The sequence below is a fragment of the Lissotriton vulgaris genome, unplaced genomic scaffold, assembly GCF_964263255.1.
Source record: "Lissotriton vulgaris unplaced genomic scaffold, aLisVul1.2 SCAFFOLD_1231, whole genome shotgun sequence".
Lineage (NCBI taxonomy): Eukaryota > Metazoa > Chordata > Amphibia > Caudata > Salamandridae > Lissotriton > Lissotriton vulgaris.
Window position 1 is genome coordinate 300,232 of NW_028243170.1, and position 16,849 is coordinate 317,080.

Genomic DNA, 16,849 nt, shown 5'->3' on the forward strand with positions numbered 1-16,849 from the left:
AATACAACCACCTTTCAGGCCCATAATAGCTGGGATGGGTCTCCTCACAGAACACTTATCTGAGTATATTGATATCTTTCTCCAACCATTACTTTCTGACCTGCCCTCCTTCATTAGAGACGCTAGTGATTTCCAGAAGACAATTCATGATATACATGGAAAACTGTTTATATCATGGCTACAATGGATGTTAAATCCTCAAATACTTGTATAACTGATGAGAAACGTGTGGAAGCAATGAGGATTTTTTGAAAGACCAAGCAAATTATTTATTTATGGCATAAGGAAATGCTGGGAGAATTTGCATAGATTGTTCTTAATAACAACTTTTTCTTATACCAGGAATGATTGTGTGAGCAGGTTAGAGGTACTGCTATGGGTTCTCGTTTCGCTCTCTCCTATGCAAATTTGATTATGGGACTATCTGAGAAACAATGGATAGGGAGACAGAAATTACAGGAATTTGAAAAAGTACAGTATTATGGTGTTGTTGAAAATCTTCAACTGTTTCATACAACACTGAATGATTATGATGTCAGGGTTGAACTGAGTTTAACATTAAGCAAGGACCGTATAGATTTTATAGACTGTACTCTTTTGTGGAAAATGGGAAACTATGTAGTAGACTGTAAAGAAAAGAGACAGCGATGAATAGTACTCTCCATGCCACATCCCTACATCTCAAATATAAAATTAATAACATTATTTTTGGCCAGATGTTACAAAACTAGAAGATTATGTAGTACAGACAAAGATTATCAGAGAGAGAGTCAACATATGAAACAATGATTTTGAAAAAGGTGACCCATCTGGGATTCTAGCTAGAGCTGTTCAAAGAGTTTATGTGACAAAGAGACATTTACCTTTGGTTAATAGAGAGAAGAGTGACAATCACATGACAAAGGATCTTCAGTAGAGGGTAATGAGAACAGAGGAGTTTATTTGATCATTAGGAGCCATTGGCATCTATTGAAGAGGGATGTGCATTAAGCTAAATTTGTGAGGTAAAACCGAGTATTGTCTAAAAAAGGGGAGGGATCCTTAAAGATGTTTCCAGTCCAAGTGATACTATGAATATCAAAAGTAAAGATTCTTGAAAACAGTGGTTGGTTCATGAAAAAGGTTTTCATAAATGCGGTCATTACATTTGTAAAAGCATTGTCATTTGAGGATTTTGTTAACAATAAGAAGTATAATTTAAGAGACTTCTTGAATTGCAATTCTTCATTAATTATTTATCTAATTACCTGTATATGCAAGCAGGTGAATGTTTTGGGATAGATTGCTAACTGTAAAATAATGGGATTAATACAGATGAGAAATTATGTGTTTTTCTCCGATGAGTTTGGCCTTTTTAAATCACACCTCACAATTCAAATCTTCACTGTACATGGAAACTCATACAACTGTGAAAGTGAGAGAAGCGTCCTGCACTATAGAGTAGCAGTATTTTAATTGTATATTGGCTTTAAGGGACCAGAATTCGCCAACGGCTATTGATTGGGAGGGCATTAAGGGGTTGATACTCTGTTTGTCCGTTCCTGTTTTGTGGAAATTTAGTTTCTTCCTCTGAAACTTTTTTTCATTGGTGTTAATAATATCTTTTTTAGGTTGATATTATGTAGAATTAGAGCTTGCTTATGCTGTCATGTAGGAGTTAGTAACTTTGAGACAGACACTGTTACCATGATCTCGTAGCATAATGAATTAGGAGTATTCTGAGGGAATCCATCCTACCAGGGTGGGATTCTTGATATTTATTCTTCTCTTTATTTTTTGTTTTTCATATACAAGACAGACATATTCAGTTACTGTTGCTTCCAATTCAATTATTTTTTTGTATTTATTTTTGATACTCTGTTTTACTGTGTGGTATCTGCACACTGTTTTGAGGGGGATAAGAATGTTTTGAAATGGCATCTTTTTTAACATGTAACAATGTGTTTGAGAAAAACATTGAGCCTTCTTCCTACCATAGAGACGTAGGACGCTATAGTACAAGTGCTAAGTTCCAATTTGTTGATGCTGACATATATAAAGTGGCCACCATTTTAGCTCGGTTGGACACCGGCATTCCTTTCCTGAGCGGCACTGTGCTGGTTACCTTGTTACACCTGTATGTGGCAAGGAGAAATTCCCTTAGTACTGTAAGAGATATTTGGTGACTAAATGGTAGCGTTTAAAGTGTTATAGTTTACATTTTTCAGTTCTTTCATCTCTTTATCACTGCGATCTCTGGAATTTTGCGCATTTTAACCTTTGAAGAGAGCAATTGTTATCACACTTTTCTGGATAATATTACACTGTATTGCGCAATTGATTTTTAGATTTTGAGTACTTTGTGAATGCACTTCATTCTCTTGATAGGAATGGGTGCATAGAGGAGTATTTCTTTTGATAATTCTGAAGGGGGTACAATAGATATCACATGAATGCTGAAAGTGAAAGCTACTATCTGTTTTTACTGTTGTGAAGTGGGATCATTAAGACAAAGATGCTATTCACTTGGATGCCATTCAAGATTTGAGGGAAAAGTTGATTCATTTGATTTACTATTGCTGAACTTACTCCTTTCCTGCATCATGAAGTTTTGATTGTTAGGAATGAAATGCTTCTAAATTAGCGAATTTGCGCATATTTATCTTTGGGCAATAGGATACCTATGTTCATGGTTATGTTCTGTAATGCCTAGTGTATACGGTTTTGTCCGTCAATGTTGTTTGCGAGATTTACGCTTATGACAGCTATTGACATTGCTAAACTGTAATTGTGTTTAGTGGATCTATTGCACTTTTATTTAACATAACCTTTTCGTACTTCCTTTATATAGACATGGATTGATTGAAGGAGGATTTATTTCTTATTTTATGTAAGTAAAAGACGTATATGACGTGTTTCTATAATAATAGGGATAACTGATTTTGTTTTTATGCTTTTTGTTATAGAGGCCCTGAAGAAATGATATATATTGCGAAACACTTGTTGGCCATTCCAGTGATTAAATAAATAAACACAATGTTTGATTGAAAAACTTTTTCGGCCCTCGCTTTTTTTGAGCTGTGAGTTTACTGCACATGGTGGATTACATAAAGGCAATAGCGCTAACATGACAGGTGATATCAGGCACATGGTGTGTGATGTCAAGGGGCAGCGCTGCACATGGCAGGTGATCTGAAGGAGACAGACTGCACATGGCGTGTGATGTCAAGCGGGCAGCGCTGCACATGGCAGATGATTTGAAGGACGTGGCGTGTGATGTCAAAGGAACAGCACTATACATGGCAGATGACCTGAAAGAGCAAGTGCTGCACAAGGCCTGATGTCAAGAGGACAGTGTTATACATGGCTAGTGACCTGAAGGAGTCAATGCTGCAGATCTCGTATGATGTCAAGGAGACAGTGCTGCACAAGGCGTGTGATGTCAAGTGGGCAGCGCTGCATACAGAAGAACATATCAAACACTTACCAGGTTTCCTTTGGGCCCGTGGGGACCATCCATACCACGAACACCCTGAGGAAGGACAGAGGAAGACAGTCACTGGCAAGGTACAGGTGAAATTAAGAAAACAAAAAACACCAGCCTGGGCACTCACAGGAGATCCGGGGATACCAGGGGGACCTTTGGGTCCAAGCAGGCCTCTGGAACCCTAGGAGAAAAAAAGAGTTGCACAGTGAAAACACTAGTGTATGGTTATTCAAGGTAAAAATAACAGTGTGCGGTCAGAGGTTAAAATACTAGTGCATGGTCATTCAAGGTGTAAATAACAGTGTGCGGTCAGTGAAGGTGAAAACACTAGTGCGTTGTAATTCAAGGTGTAAATACAGAGAGCTTCAGTGAGTCAAAGTATAAACAATATTTGCTGTATAGAGCCAGAAGACCTCAATGTTTAATACACGAGGATAGGCTGGTCCCCCATTTCTTTACATAGGTGACCTGCACAGATTCTCCAGTGGCACAATGCATGGAAGCCTTCTCTTTGAGGGCCAGCACAGATTTGCAAAGCTAATGTGGTCTGTAACCAATTTGATTCCACATGGTTGACTGAAACATTTTGATCCATTCACAGGCTCTTTGCAGATGGCCTTCAGAGCTAAAAGAAGGCACAACAGAAGAGAACTTACGGGCTCACCAGGCAGCCCCCTTGGTCCAACTTCGCCATCGTCTCCCTGGGAAGGTAAAAAAAAGACCCAGGGTTACATCCAGTGGGTAGGAAGCAAACAGCTATAGAGCAACATAAACAAGCCAGTCTTACGTCGCTCCAATTCAATCTTTGGCGCACTGCCCGGTTCACAACTACCTTACTAATGGATGAAAGGACTGCTGTTCAGGAGATCATTTTCTAGCACGCCTTGACTTTGGCCCAATGTTAATTTTTGTGGTCTCATATAGGTAAAAATAAACTGAGAGAGCAGACCAAATGATGACTCTGGTCCCACACAGTCAGACTACTATGGTTATAAAACATATAATTACCGTCTTCATTGAAGCCCCCTAGCCTTCCCAGCACATGCTTAAATGTGAATGGGTGGATGAATAGGAACACTTGTACAGCACGGCACACGGCTAGGTCTGCTCTTAACAAGACACAACTTGGTCCAGTGTTTACACACTTCCTGCCCGCCCTCTATATCTGTCCACCAAAGTCTTCTAACCAACTGAGGGAGGTCCTTCCATCTTCTAGTACTTCCCAACCCTTGTTTTAATTTTACATCCAAAGTATTCTTAGCGCATGAGGCCCTTCAATTGTCCAACTTCCCAACAGTCACCCTTTTTGATTACATACAAAGTCTTCCAACCACCCAAGGTCCTTCCACCTTCCAGTGCTTCCCAACCCTCTCTGGTTAATGTTGTATCCAAAGTCTTCCTACCACCCAATGTCCTTCCACCTTCCAGTGCTTTCCAATCATCTTTCTTTAATATTATATCCAAAGACTTCTTACCACTCAAGGTCCTTCCACCTCCCAGTGCTTCACAATCTTCTCTCTTTAATGTTATATCGAAAGAATTCCTACCACTCGAGGTCCTTCCACCTTTCAGTACTTCACAATCTTCTCTCTTTAATGTTATATCCAAAGACTTCCTACCACTCGAGGTCCTTCCACTTTCCAGTACTTCACAATCTTCTCTCTTTAATGTTATATCCAAAGACTTCCTACCACCCAATGTCCTTCCACCTTCCAGTGCTTCCCACTCGTCTTTCTTTAATGTTGTATCCTAAGTCTTCCTACCACCCGAGGTCCTTCCACCTTCCAGTGCTTCCCACTCGTCTTTCTTTAATGTTGTATCCAAAGTCTTACTGCCACCCGAGATCCTTCCACCTTCCAGTGCTTCCCACTCGTCTTTCTTTAATGTTGTATCCAAAGTCTTTCTACCACTCGAGGTCCTACCATCTTCCAATATTTCCCAACCCTCTATCTTTAGTATTACCTCAAAAGTCTTCTATTGACAAGAGGCCCTTGCACATATCAACTCTTCATAAAGATGACACTCTCACATATCCTTCCAGATATGTACCACTATCCATGTATGCCAACCCTCCTCAAAAGCCTTTATTATACAGTCTTAATATCTTTACACTATTACTCCAGTTACATAAAACATGTTATCCTCAAATAAAAGCAAAAAAAGTTGTTCTCGTAGTACATCAATTTATCTCAGTATTGCATTAGAAAAAATTCGAATATTGAATAACTATTTGAAAGCACCGGCGAACAAAAACAGGACTTGGTCAGCCTCATTGTAGTTACTAATCAAGTTTACAAATCGATTGTTGAACTCCTCTTTGTCAGAGGGAATAATGCCGGAGAGCTGGAAACACGCTAGAATTCTCCCACTATTAAAAAAACCTACAGCTGACCCGCTGATAGCGTGTAACTACAGGCCTATTTCACTGCTGCCTTTCTTTTCCAAAGTTTTGGAGAAATATGTAAACACAGTTACCACAGAGTTTGTGGAGGTTAACAACATTTTACATCCGAGTCAGTCTGGGCTCAGATCTAACTTTAGTACTGAGACAGCCCTACTCAAAGTTTCTGAAACTATCAAAACTACCTTGGATAGTAGGGGCAACGCGGTACTTGTACTATTAGATCTGTTGACAGCCTTTGATACCGTGCCCCATGACCAACTCCTGGAAAGACTCCAGGACTGCGGTATTGGAGGCACGGTTTTCAAATGGTATACTTCCTTCTTAAGTGGCCGCCAGCAAACGGTATGGTCCCTCCCTTTCTCAACCTGTATCACCCCCATGAAAGTTGGAGTTCCCCAAGGCTCTGTGCTAAGTCCTGCCCTGTTCAATATGTATATGGCCCCCCTGGCACTTTAAGTGGAGCATTACAGCGCTAAAATTGTGCCTTACGCAGATGACATGCAACTTCTGTTCAGCAGCGAGAAGGGCGGCCTGTTTAGAGGTAGTGAGATAAACATCTGTTTAACAGAGGTCTTCTGCTGGCTCTGTGGGAGACAATTAAAGTGCAACCCCGAAAAGTCGGAGATTATTTTTTCGGATCCGACTTGAGCGTAGAGTGGCGCCATTGGTGGCCACAGGACATGTCCCCCCTAAGTGTTCCGTTACCAAAGTAAAAAACCTTGGGGTGAAGCTGAACTTGGACATGTCCATGAAGACCCAAATTCAAATTGTGGCCGGCACCTGCTTTGGGCTTTTAAAAATGCTGAGGAACTTCCTCCCCCTGCTTCCTGTCTCCCTTAGAAAGACGGTAGTTCAGGCCCTTATTGCATCGAGACTATGCAAATGTCCTTCATTTAGGCCTACCGTAATATCTTCTGAGCCATCTACAGGTGATCCAGAATGCGGCGGCCAGAGCTATTCTGATGATTGGACCCAGGGATCATATGACCCCCCCACTTAAAATCTCTCTATTGGTGCCGCTGCGTAGGAGGGTCCAGTTTAAGGCTCTTACCTTGGCCTTTAAGGCCTGACCAACTCAGGGGCCCACTACATTAGGAAAAGGATACTAAACTATGCCCCAGAACGGACATTGGGGTCCTCGATGCAGTACCTGATGACCATTCCTAGGTTCTCCCATCCTCGCATGGGCGGCCACTCTTTTCAAGTGTTGGCACCCCGCTTGTGGAACGGTCTCCCTATTTCTCTTAGACAGAAAACTGACTTAGGAGTGTTCAGGAGGAAATTAAAGACTTTGTTATTTCAACAGTAGCACTAGTCTGTAGCCATGTGTTTCTCTCTGCCTGTTTTCAGCGGTTGTTAGCGCCGGGACACTCCATGGAGTAGCCGCGCGCTTTACAAATACCCAATTATATTACATTACAAAGTCTTCCAAAATGTCTCTCATATAGCAATGAGCAAAGGTCAGTGGAACAACATGAGCTATCCAAAACCTCAATGTTGCAAACACATGCCCTTCAATTGTGACGCAGCTTCTTATGAGCCCCTCTTAGTGTGGTGCTGCAAACACCCCCGGACTCTACTTGAATAACGTTTCCTGGTTTTCACGTCAGGAAGCTACAAAGGGTATGGTTGCATCCCACTCTCCAGTCCATACTTAAATAATCTATGGGCCTGATTCATAAAGATAAAGTAAGACCTGAAGTCTAACTTTAGACCCTAAACTCTAAGTTTAGACCTAAAGTCTAACTTTACACCTGAAGTTTAACTTTAACCTGAAGCCTAAGTTTGGAGCTGGAGTCTAAGTTCAGACCTAAAGTCTAACTTGGACCAAGTCTAACTTTACTACTTTTCGTATTCACAAAGGTAAGTTACTACTAGTAGAGTTAGACTTTTGGTCTAAGTTAGACTTTAGATCTAAACTTAGGCTTCAGATGTAAACTTTGACTTCAGGTCTAAAGTTAGACTTTTGGTCTAACTTTACCTTTGTGGATCAGGCCCATTGATGGCAAAGTCTACTACATATCCTAACTCCAAAGATCGCAATGTCCTTCTGTATATAGACACTTCCTAGCCATCAATCTGTGACCTTAGTTTGAAGATGTGCTCTCTGGGCTCCACTAGACCCAAGAACGTTTGTCTTCCAACAGATGCAACCCATCACTCTGACCTTAATCCAATACCAGAAGCAGGACTTCGACAAAGCTCAAGATACCTGGACAGCTCACTCTGAAGCCGGTCCCCAAAGTTAGTGTCTTTGCCAGACCCTTTACACTTCTCAGCTTCTAGATCTGGCTGGAACCCCAAAACCTGACAACTCCTCTTCCCAAGCTCTGAGCCGCTCCCCGCTCAGTGACTTTTTTTTCTATGACTGTGTGCCAGTTCGCCCTGAATCCTGAGGTTCAACCTTACTTCTTCCATTCCATAGAGAGGTCTCTTTCCAGTCTTATTTGTTAATTCCTTTATCTTCTAGACATTAATATGTCTTTGAAACATTCCTTCTCTTCACATAGGAATTTCATCCTGTGCTTTGAAATGACCTTGGGAATGAAATGTTCTAGCTCTTGATGAATGCTGTACCGTCTCTTTTCCTCTCCACCTACCAGCTCTCACATAATGCATCTTAGAAATTTCCCACAATGCATTTCCTCCATTAGCTCCCGGAATCCACAACAGTAACATTCAATGACACGTAAGCTGCCCTTCTGTGTCATGTTAAGGAACTTGGCTGAGGTCAACAGAGACGACAGCCCTTAGATGGTCAGCCACAGTACGTTTCATGTTATGGGTAGGTAGATAAGTATGGAAGAAAGAGTAGCAACTCAGAAACTGGTTGAACATTTGAACTGTTTTTGGGTGAAACTTTAAAGAACTGATGGCCATTGAGCACTGGGCAAGTGTTAGCGTTTCAGGGGACATGATAAGAGATGTCTTGTCTTGGAGCTGGGCAAGAGGTCAGGGCTTAAATGCTGGTTAGGAGGTATCAGCAAAGTAATTATTGAACACTCTGCCACTCTCCAGCTCCAAGTAACTATTAATGCACTCCAAATGCTAACATTTCTCCAGTGTATGGTGTATTTCCACTAAAAATAAACAACAAAAGAGTGCAAAAATAGGGAAAGGGGAGGTAGGAGGAGAAGTCACTCTTGGTTAAAAGAACCCTCACTCACCAGCTTAGTTGGTGACATGCTTCATCATTGGGTTTCCACCAGAGAGGCTGAGTGCCTCCCCTGGTGTGCTTTGACGCCTGACTACAGCGGAGCAGGATTTTTTGTTTTGTGTGGTGAATGTGCCAAATCAATGTGAGCGATTTTTTAAAAAGAGTCGGAGCCTTCTCCAACAAACCCAGCACTGATTAAAAACAGGTGCTGCATGTGTGATCACTGGTTATATTTGCCAGGAAACACTAAACAGTGAAGGTATGCGTCTCTGCTCTGACCCATGCCTCCTACCCCGACAGTGAACACTAGACCCTCTCTAGAACGGCACAAGTCCATAAAAAAGAAGTGGGGGTACTAACTAAATTAGGCAGTATGCAAGCGACATCATGACGCATGACATTGCATATGACATCACAGGAAGTGGCATCACAACCCATGACCTCACAGGAAGTGGCATCTCAAGAAGTAACATCAGATCTTAATATCTCACACATATGTTTAGCAGGTCTATCATAAGTACATTTGAGTGCCTTACAATGTTTAACAAATGAGATTTTGTGTTGCAGTTGTGCAGAAAAGTGACTCAACCCAATGCAAAATCTGGGCTCAATTTATACAATTTTTTTAAACTTTTTAAAACTCTGCTACAAAGAAATTGGCAACAAGCAGAAACATGGCAGTGAATCTGTTCTGCTTAATTGATTGTAAAGTCTGCATTATAAAATATATTATGGGGTTAAGGCACCTGCTGCATAGATATGTGTTTGCCTGGTAAATCTCAGGGAATAATAATAATGGCAAGATAACTCTGGAGGATAATACACTTGCTGGAGGGATCTGTGTTTTGTCTAGTCCCAGTTTTGAATCAACATAGCATAGAAGGTTAATATGTCTCCTGCACATCACAGCACCTGACACAGAGATGGTAGATTTTTATTTTTAAAGTGGGAAACTGCTTTTAACACAGAGATCCTTTTTGTTACTTGCAGTTCATAAATTACAATCCTTCTAATATAGCACAGTGAATTATGAGGGGCATGTGACCCCTACATCTTGTAATGCTCACTGTCTAATGTATTACATGCAGCAAGTACATTGGATTACACACTTATATAATTTATTGTCATTGTATAATGTATAGATGTGATGTAACGCGCTCTGACGCTGTGGATTGGAGTGAGTAGCACTATAAAAGAAATAAAACAAAATAGGGGTATTTACACTGTTGTTTGTGTAAATACTGGGGCAGACCAACACATCTGACACTCTTACAGTGCATGAAAATCTCTTTTATACAGAGACTGAACAAAGTCAAAACCACGCCTCTCTTAAGTATCTGTGAAGTGATAACAAGCTGTGAGCCTTTGTTTACCCTGATTTCATTTCCAACTAAGTGTGAGGCTGCAGAGAGTTCCCAGCCAGGAAACGCCAACAAGAGGAAGCCTGATGGGCCCTTAACTTTAGCCTTTGTTTTGAGCCCAGCTGGAATCTGATAACCCCTTCCCCATCTGCACACAGCTACTTGGAATGGAAGCAGACAACGTGCAGGCGCTGCTGAATGTGTCCCGGTGTCAGAAAATTACAAAGGGACGAGTTCAGCATATTTTAGTGGGGTCCAACTTCTTGGCATCCACCCTCTGAAAAGAATGGGTAGATGCCACCTACCCACGTGTCCCCTCGAATTGTGCCCTGTTCTCCAGTACAGCCCTGAACATACCGCACTGCCAACTGGTCCTCCTGCCGACGGCACTGTATGATAGAACACTCGCGCATAGGGCCCTCCTGCCAATGGCACTGTATGATAGAACACTAGCGCTTAGGGTCCTCCTGCCGATGGCACTGTATGATAGAACACTAGCGCTTAGGGTCCTCCTGCCGACGGCACTGTATGATAGAACACTAGCGCTTCGGGTCCTCCTGCCGACGGCACTGTATGATAGAACACCAGCGCTTAGGGTCCTCCTGCCGACGGCACTGTATGATAGAACACTAGCGCTTAGGGTCCTCCTGCCGACGGCACTGTATGATAAAACACCAGCGCTTAGGGTCCTCCTGCCGATGGCACTGTATGATAGAACACTAGCGCTTAGGGTCCTCCTGCCGACGGCACTGTATGATAGAACACTAGCGTTTAGGGTCCTCCTGCCGGCGACACTGTATGATAGAACACCAGCGCTTATGGTCCTCCTGCCAATGGCACTGTATAAAAGAACACTAGCGCTTACGGTCCTCCTGCCGACTGCACTGTATGATAGAACACTAGCACTTAGGGTCCTCCTGCCGACGGCACTGTATGATAGAACACCAGCGCTTAGGGTCCTCCTGCCGATGGCACTGTATGATAGAACACTAGCGCTTAGGGTCCTCCTGCCGACGGCACTGTATGATAGAACACTAGCGCTTCGGGTCCTCCTGCCGACGGCACTGTATGATAGAACACCAGTGCTTAGGGTCCTCCTGCCGACGGCACTGTATGATAGAACACTAGCGCTTAGGGTCCTCCTGCCGACGGCACTGTATGATAGAACACTAGCGCTTCGGGTCCTCCTGCCGCCGGCACTGTATGATAGAACACCAGCGCTTAGGGTCCTCCTGCCGACGGCACTGTATGATAGAACACTAGCGCTTAGGGTCCTCCTGCCGACGGCACTGTATGATAAAACACCAGCGCTTAGGGTCCTCCTGCCGATGGCACTGTATGATAGAACACTAGCGCTTAGGATCCTCCTGCCGACGGCACTGTATGATAGAACACTAGCGTTTAGGGTCCTCCTGCCGGCGACACTGGGGAGCATCACTTACAACGCATTTTTTACAACGCACTACCATTACATCGCAACCATTACAACGCATACCATTACAACGCATTGCGCTGGGGGGCGCTATAGGATAGGGAATATATTTAATTTACTATCCAACACCTTCCCTGCTATCCACGGGGACTGGAGTTGGAATAGTAAATTAAATAATTCACTATCCAGCGCCTAAAAGCATTATGCGTTGTAATGGACTGCGTGGTAAAAACCGTGTTGTAAAGGCATGCGATGTAAAAGCATGCGTTGTAGTGACACCAATCCGCGACACTGTATGATAGAACACCAGCGCTTATGGTCCTCCTGCCAATGGCACTGTATAATAGAACACTAGCGCTTACGGTCCTCCTGCCGACTGCACTGTATGATAGAACACTAGCACTTAGGGTCCTCCTGCCGACGGCACTGTATGATAGAACACCAGCGCTTAGGGTCCTCCTGCCGACGGCACGGTATGATAGAACACTAGCGTTTAGGGTCCTCCTGCCGATGGCACTGTATGATAAAACACCAGCGCTTAGGGTCCTCCTGCCGACGGCACTGTATGATAGAACACTAGCGCTTAGGGTCCTCCTGCTGACGGCACTGTATGATAGAACACTAGCGTTTAGGGTCCTCCTGCCGGCTGCACTGTATGATAGAACATCAGCTCTTACGGTCCTCTTGCCGATGTCACTGTATGCTAGAACACTAGTGCTTACGGTCCTCCTGCCGATTGCACTGTATGATAGAACACTAGTGCTTAAGGTGCTCCTGCCGACTGCACTGTATGATAGAACACTAGCGCTTATGGTCCTCCGGCCGACGGCACTGTATGATAGAACACCAGCGCTTACGGTCCTCCTGCCAATGGCACTGTATGATAGAACACTAGCGCTTTTGGGTTCTCCTGCCGACTGCACTGTATGATAGAAGAACCCTAGCTCTTTGGGTCCTCCTGCCGACGTCACTGTATGATAGAAGTTAAATCTACCTTAATTTAAGTGGTCATTAAACGAAAAGAGAGGCAGTGAAGATAGAAAAACTTATTATTTTTTAAAAGAACCCTCACTCACCCTAGAGGTGACATGCTTCATCATGGGGTTCGGTCACAGGCGGGGCCGACTATCCCCACCTGTGTTCTACCACGCCTGCAAGTGCAGCGGAGCTGGTATGTGTGAGAGGAGTGATCAGTGAAAAAAGTGTGTTGTAAAAGATCACAACTGTGCCTCAGCAAACTTTATTTAGGGCCAGTTGTTCACATTAAAAACTGTGGAGTCACTGGAATTTTTAACTGTGTGATAGAACACCAGCGCTTAGGGTCCTCCTGCCGACGGCACGGTATGATAGAACACTAGCGCTTAGGGTCCTCCTGCCGACGGCACTGTATGATAGAACACTAGCGCTTCGGGTCCTCCTGCCGACGGCACTGTATGATAGAACACCAGTGCTTAGGGTCCTCCTGCCGACGGCACTGTATGATAGAACACTAGCGCTTAGGGTCCTCCTGCCGACGGCACTGTATGATAGAACACTAGCGCTTCGGGTCCTCCTGCCGCCGGCACTGTATGATAGAACACCAGCGCTTAGGGTCCTCCTGCCGACGGCACTGTATGATAGAACACTAGCGCTTAGGGTCCTCCTGCCGACGGCACTGTATGATAAAACACCAGCGCTTAGGGTCCTCCTGCCGATGGCACTGTATGATAGAACACTAGCGCTTAGGATCCTCCTGCCGACGGCACTGTATGATAGAACACTAGCGTTTAGGGTCCTCCTGCCGGCGACACTGGGGAGCATCACTTACAACGCATTTTTTACAACGCACTACCATTACATCGCAACCATTACAACGCATACCATTACAACGCATTGCGCTGGGGGGCGCTATAGGATAGGGAATATATTTAATTTACTATCCAACACCTTCCCTGCTATCCACGGGGACTGGAGTTGGAATAGTAAATTAAATAATTCACTATCCAGCGCCTAAAAGCATTATGCGTTGTAATGGACTGCGTGGTAAAAACCGCGTTGTAAAGGCATGCGATGTAAAAGCATGCGTTGTAGTGACACCAATCCGCGACACTGTATAATAGAACACTAGCGCTTACGGTCCTCCTGCCGACTGCACTTTATGATAGAACACTAGCACTTGGGTCCTCCTGCCGACGGCACTGTATGATAGAACACCAGCGCTTAGGGTCCTCCTGCCGACGGCACGGTATGATAGAACACTAGCGTTTAGGGTCCTCCTGCCGATGGCACTGTATGATAAAACACCAGCGCTTAGGGTCCTCCTGCCGACGGCACTGTATGATAGAACACTAGCGCTTAGGGTCCTCCTGCTGACGGCACTGTATGATAGAACACTAGCGTTTAGGGTCCTCCTGCCGGCTGCACTGTATGATAGAACATCAGCTCTTACGGTCCTCTTGCCGATGTCACTGTATGCTAGAACAGTAGTGCTTACGGTCCTCCTGCCGATTGCACTGTATGATAGAACACTAGTGCTTAAGGTGCTCCTGCCGACTGCACTGTATGATAGAACACTAGCGCTTATGGTCCTCCGGCCGACGGCACTGTATGATAGAACACCAGCGCTTAGGGTCCTCCTGCCGACGGCACGGTATGACAGAACACTAGCGTTTAGGGTCCTCCTGCCGATGGCACTGTATGATAAAACACCAGCGCTTAGGGTCCTCCTGCCGACGGCACTGTATGATAGAACACTAGCGCTTAGGGTCCTCCTGCCGGCGGCACTGTATGATAGAACACTAGCGTTTAGGGTCCTCCTGCCGGCTGCACTGTATGATAGAACATCAGCTCTTACGGTCCTCTTGCCGATGTCACTGTATGCTAGAACAGTAGTGCTTACGGTCCTCCTGCCGATTGCACTGTATGATAGAACACTAGTGCTTAAGGTGCTCCTGCCGACTGCACTGTATGATAGAACACTAGCGCTTATGGTCCTCCGGCCGACGGCACTGTATGATAGAACACCAGCGCTTACGGTCCTCCTGCCAATGGCACTGTATGATAGAACACTAGCGCTTTCGGGTTCTCCTGCCGACTGCACTGTATGATAGAAGAACACTAGCTCTTTGGGTCCTCCTGCCGACGTCACTGTATTATAGAAGTTAAATCTACCTTAATTTAAGTGGTCATTAAACGAAAAGAGAGGCAGTGAAGATAGAAAAACTTATTATTTTTTAAAAGAACCCTCACTCACCCTATAGGTGACATGCTTCATCATGGGGTTCGGTCACAGGCGGGGCCGACTATCCCCACCTGTGTGCTACCACGCCTGCAAGTGCAGCGGAGCTGGTATGTGTGAGAGGAGTGATCAGTGAAAAAAGTGTGTTGTAAAAGATCACAACTGTGCCTCAGAAAACTTTATTTAGGGCCAGTTGTTCACATTAAAAACTGTGGAGTCACTGGAATTTTTAACTGTGTGATAGAACAGCAGCGCTTAGGGTCCTCCTGCCGACGGCACGGTATGATAGAACACTAGCGCTTAGGGTCCTCCTGCCGACGGCACGGTATGATAGAACACTAGCATTTAGGGTCCTCCTGCCGATGGCACTTGTGATAGAAGCAAAACCAATTCGCCACCCCGGGTGGGATGGGTATGCTCAGACGTGGGTCCTGTGCTCTCCATGCCACTGGAGTCAAGCTATCCTGGCTGATGAGGGCTGAAAGCCCGAAACCGGTCCCAGGATGCTTGATTCCAGTCCATGGAGGACCTGGCCAGGCAGTTCGGGCTGGACTGTTCCTATGGGGCACAGGGTCAAGACTGATTTGCATACGGCTGGGTCCAAACTGGAATGGCATGGTGAGCAAAAAAATTATGGATTTAACCCAGATCTTAGTACTGGGGTGAATGTATGACATTGTTATGTATTCTGTCCATCAATTGTTGTTTTTGCACTATATGATAGAAGACTAGCGCTTAGGGTCCTCCTGCCGACTGCACTGTATGATAGAAGACGAGCGCTTAGGGTCCTCCTGCCGACGGCAGTGTTCGGTGATAGAACACTAACTAGCACTTAAGGACCCTAAGCGCTAGACACAGAGTATCATGATGTGTGCCCCCCTCCCACTCCAGCAACCAATCAGTACGTGTTTGCTTTAGATACTTGCGCAAGTGCCGCCATTGCCTACGTAACGTTTGTTCTTGTGTTCGAGTGTCTGCCATTTATTGCATTATTATACCTCTACTTGTACTTTGTACGGGTTCTTAACCTGCACACATATCACTTTTTCCCCCTGCAATGCACCGTTAGCTACCTCTTGTATTGTGTTTGCTCACAATTGTCACTTTTGCCTCATGTAACTTAACGTTTGCTTTTGTAATGTGTTCACTTGCAATGTTGCCCTCCTCTATCATTACTGTTCCGATTCTGAAACGCTCTGACACCTTCGGGTAAAGTCCGCGCTGTAGAAAAATGCATAAAATAAAAATCTTCTGGTTCCCTGCCCTGTGCAAGGGAACCCCACCTTACCCATCACCAGGGCCCTAGTGCGGGGCCTGGCCTGCACTACTGCAGCTGAGAGGAGTCAAGATAACAACGAGACAAACTCGCCCAAGACGGACATTTCCAAACCCAAACACCCCTCCCTTGAGCACGAGATGGATGCAGCCAGCGTGGAAAGCGCCCACAGCGCCCAGAGCCCGCCCTGCACACACCACATGTCATTACAGACCATGACCCGCTCGGCCACACTCTCACTTCAACTCTTTGCTTTTAGTTTTAACGAGGACTTGGATGTGCCTCAAACATGACCCTTGACCTTTCAGAATACTCCACTTGGGCTGAATGGATGTGAGTGACTCACCCGCTCTCCGTCCTCGCCGGGGCCGCCCGGGGGTCCGTGCGCTCCGGTCTCACCCTGGGAAGAGAGAGGGAGGGGTTAGCTGGCGGCAGCACACAGGGCAGCTCTGAGCCTCCCCGGAAGTGACGAGGAGGCCCAGGGAGAGAAGAGGTCAGCATGGATGAACACCCAGAGGGGAGCTGTGCTTGAGTCC

The 16,849-nt window shown here is 45.0% G+C and overlaps 1 protein-coding gene across 6 annotated transcripts in view; it reads right to left on the reverse strand.

Annotated features, from left to right (window-relative positions):
• The window catches only part of LOC147668685 (collagen alpha-1(V) chain-like), a 323,501-nt gene that overhangs the window by 163,597 nt on the left and 143,055 nt on the right, over positions 1-16,849 (reverse strand). For all 6 annotated transcript variants that reach the window (XM_086948522.1, XM_086948518.1, XM_086948520.1 and 3 more), the window contains 4 exons: positions 16,660-16,713; positions 4,123-4,167; positions 3,594-3,647; positions 3,467-3,511 (listed from right to left, as the gene is read on the reverse strand). In XM_086948522.1, the coding sequence (XP_086804648.1) occupies positions 3,467-3,511; positions 3,594-3,647; positions 4,123-4,167; positions 16,660-16,713 (198 nt within the window). The remainder of the gene's footprint in view (positions 1-3,466; positions 3,512-3,593; positions 3,648-4,122; positions 4,168-16,659; positions 16,714-16,849) is intronic.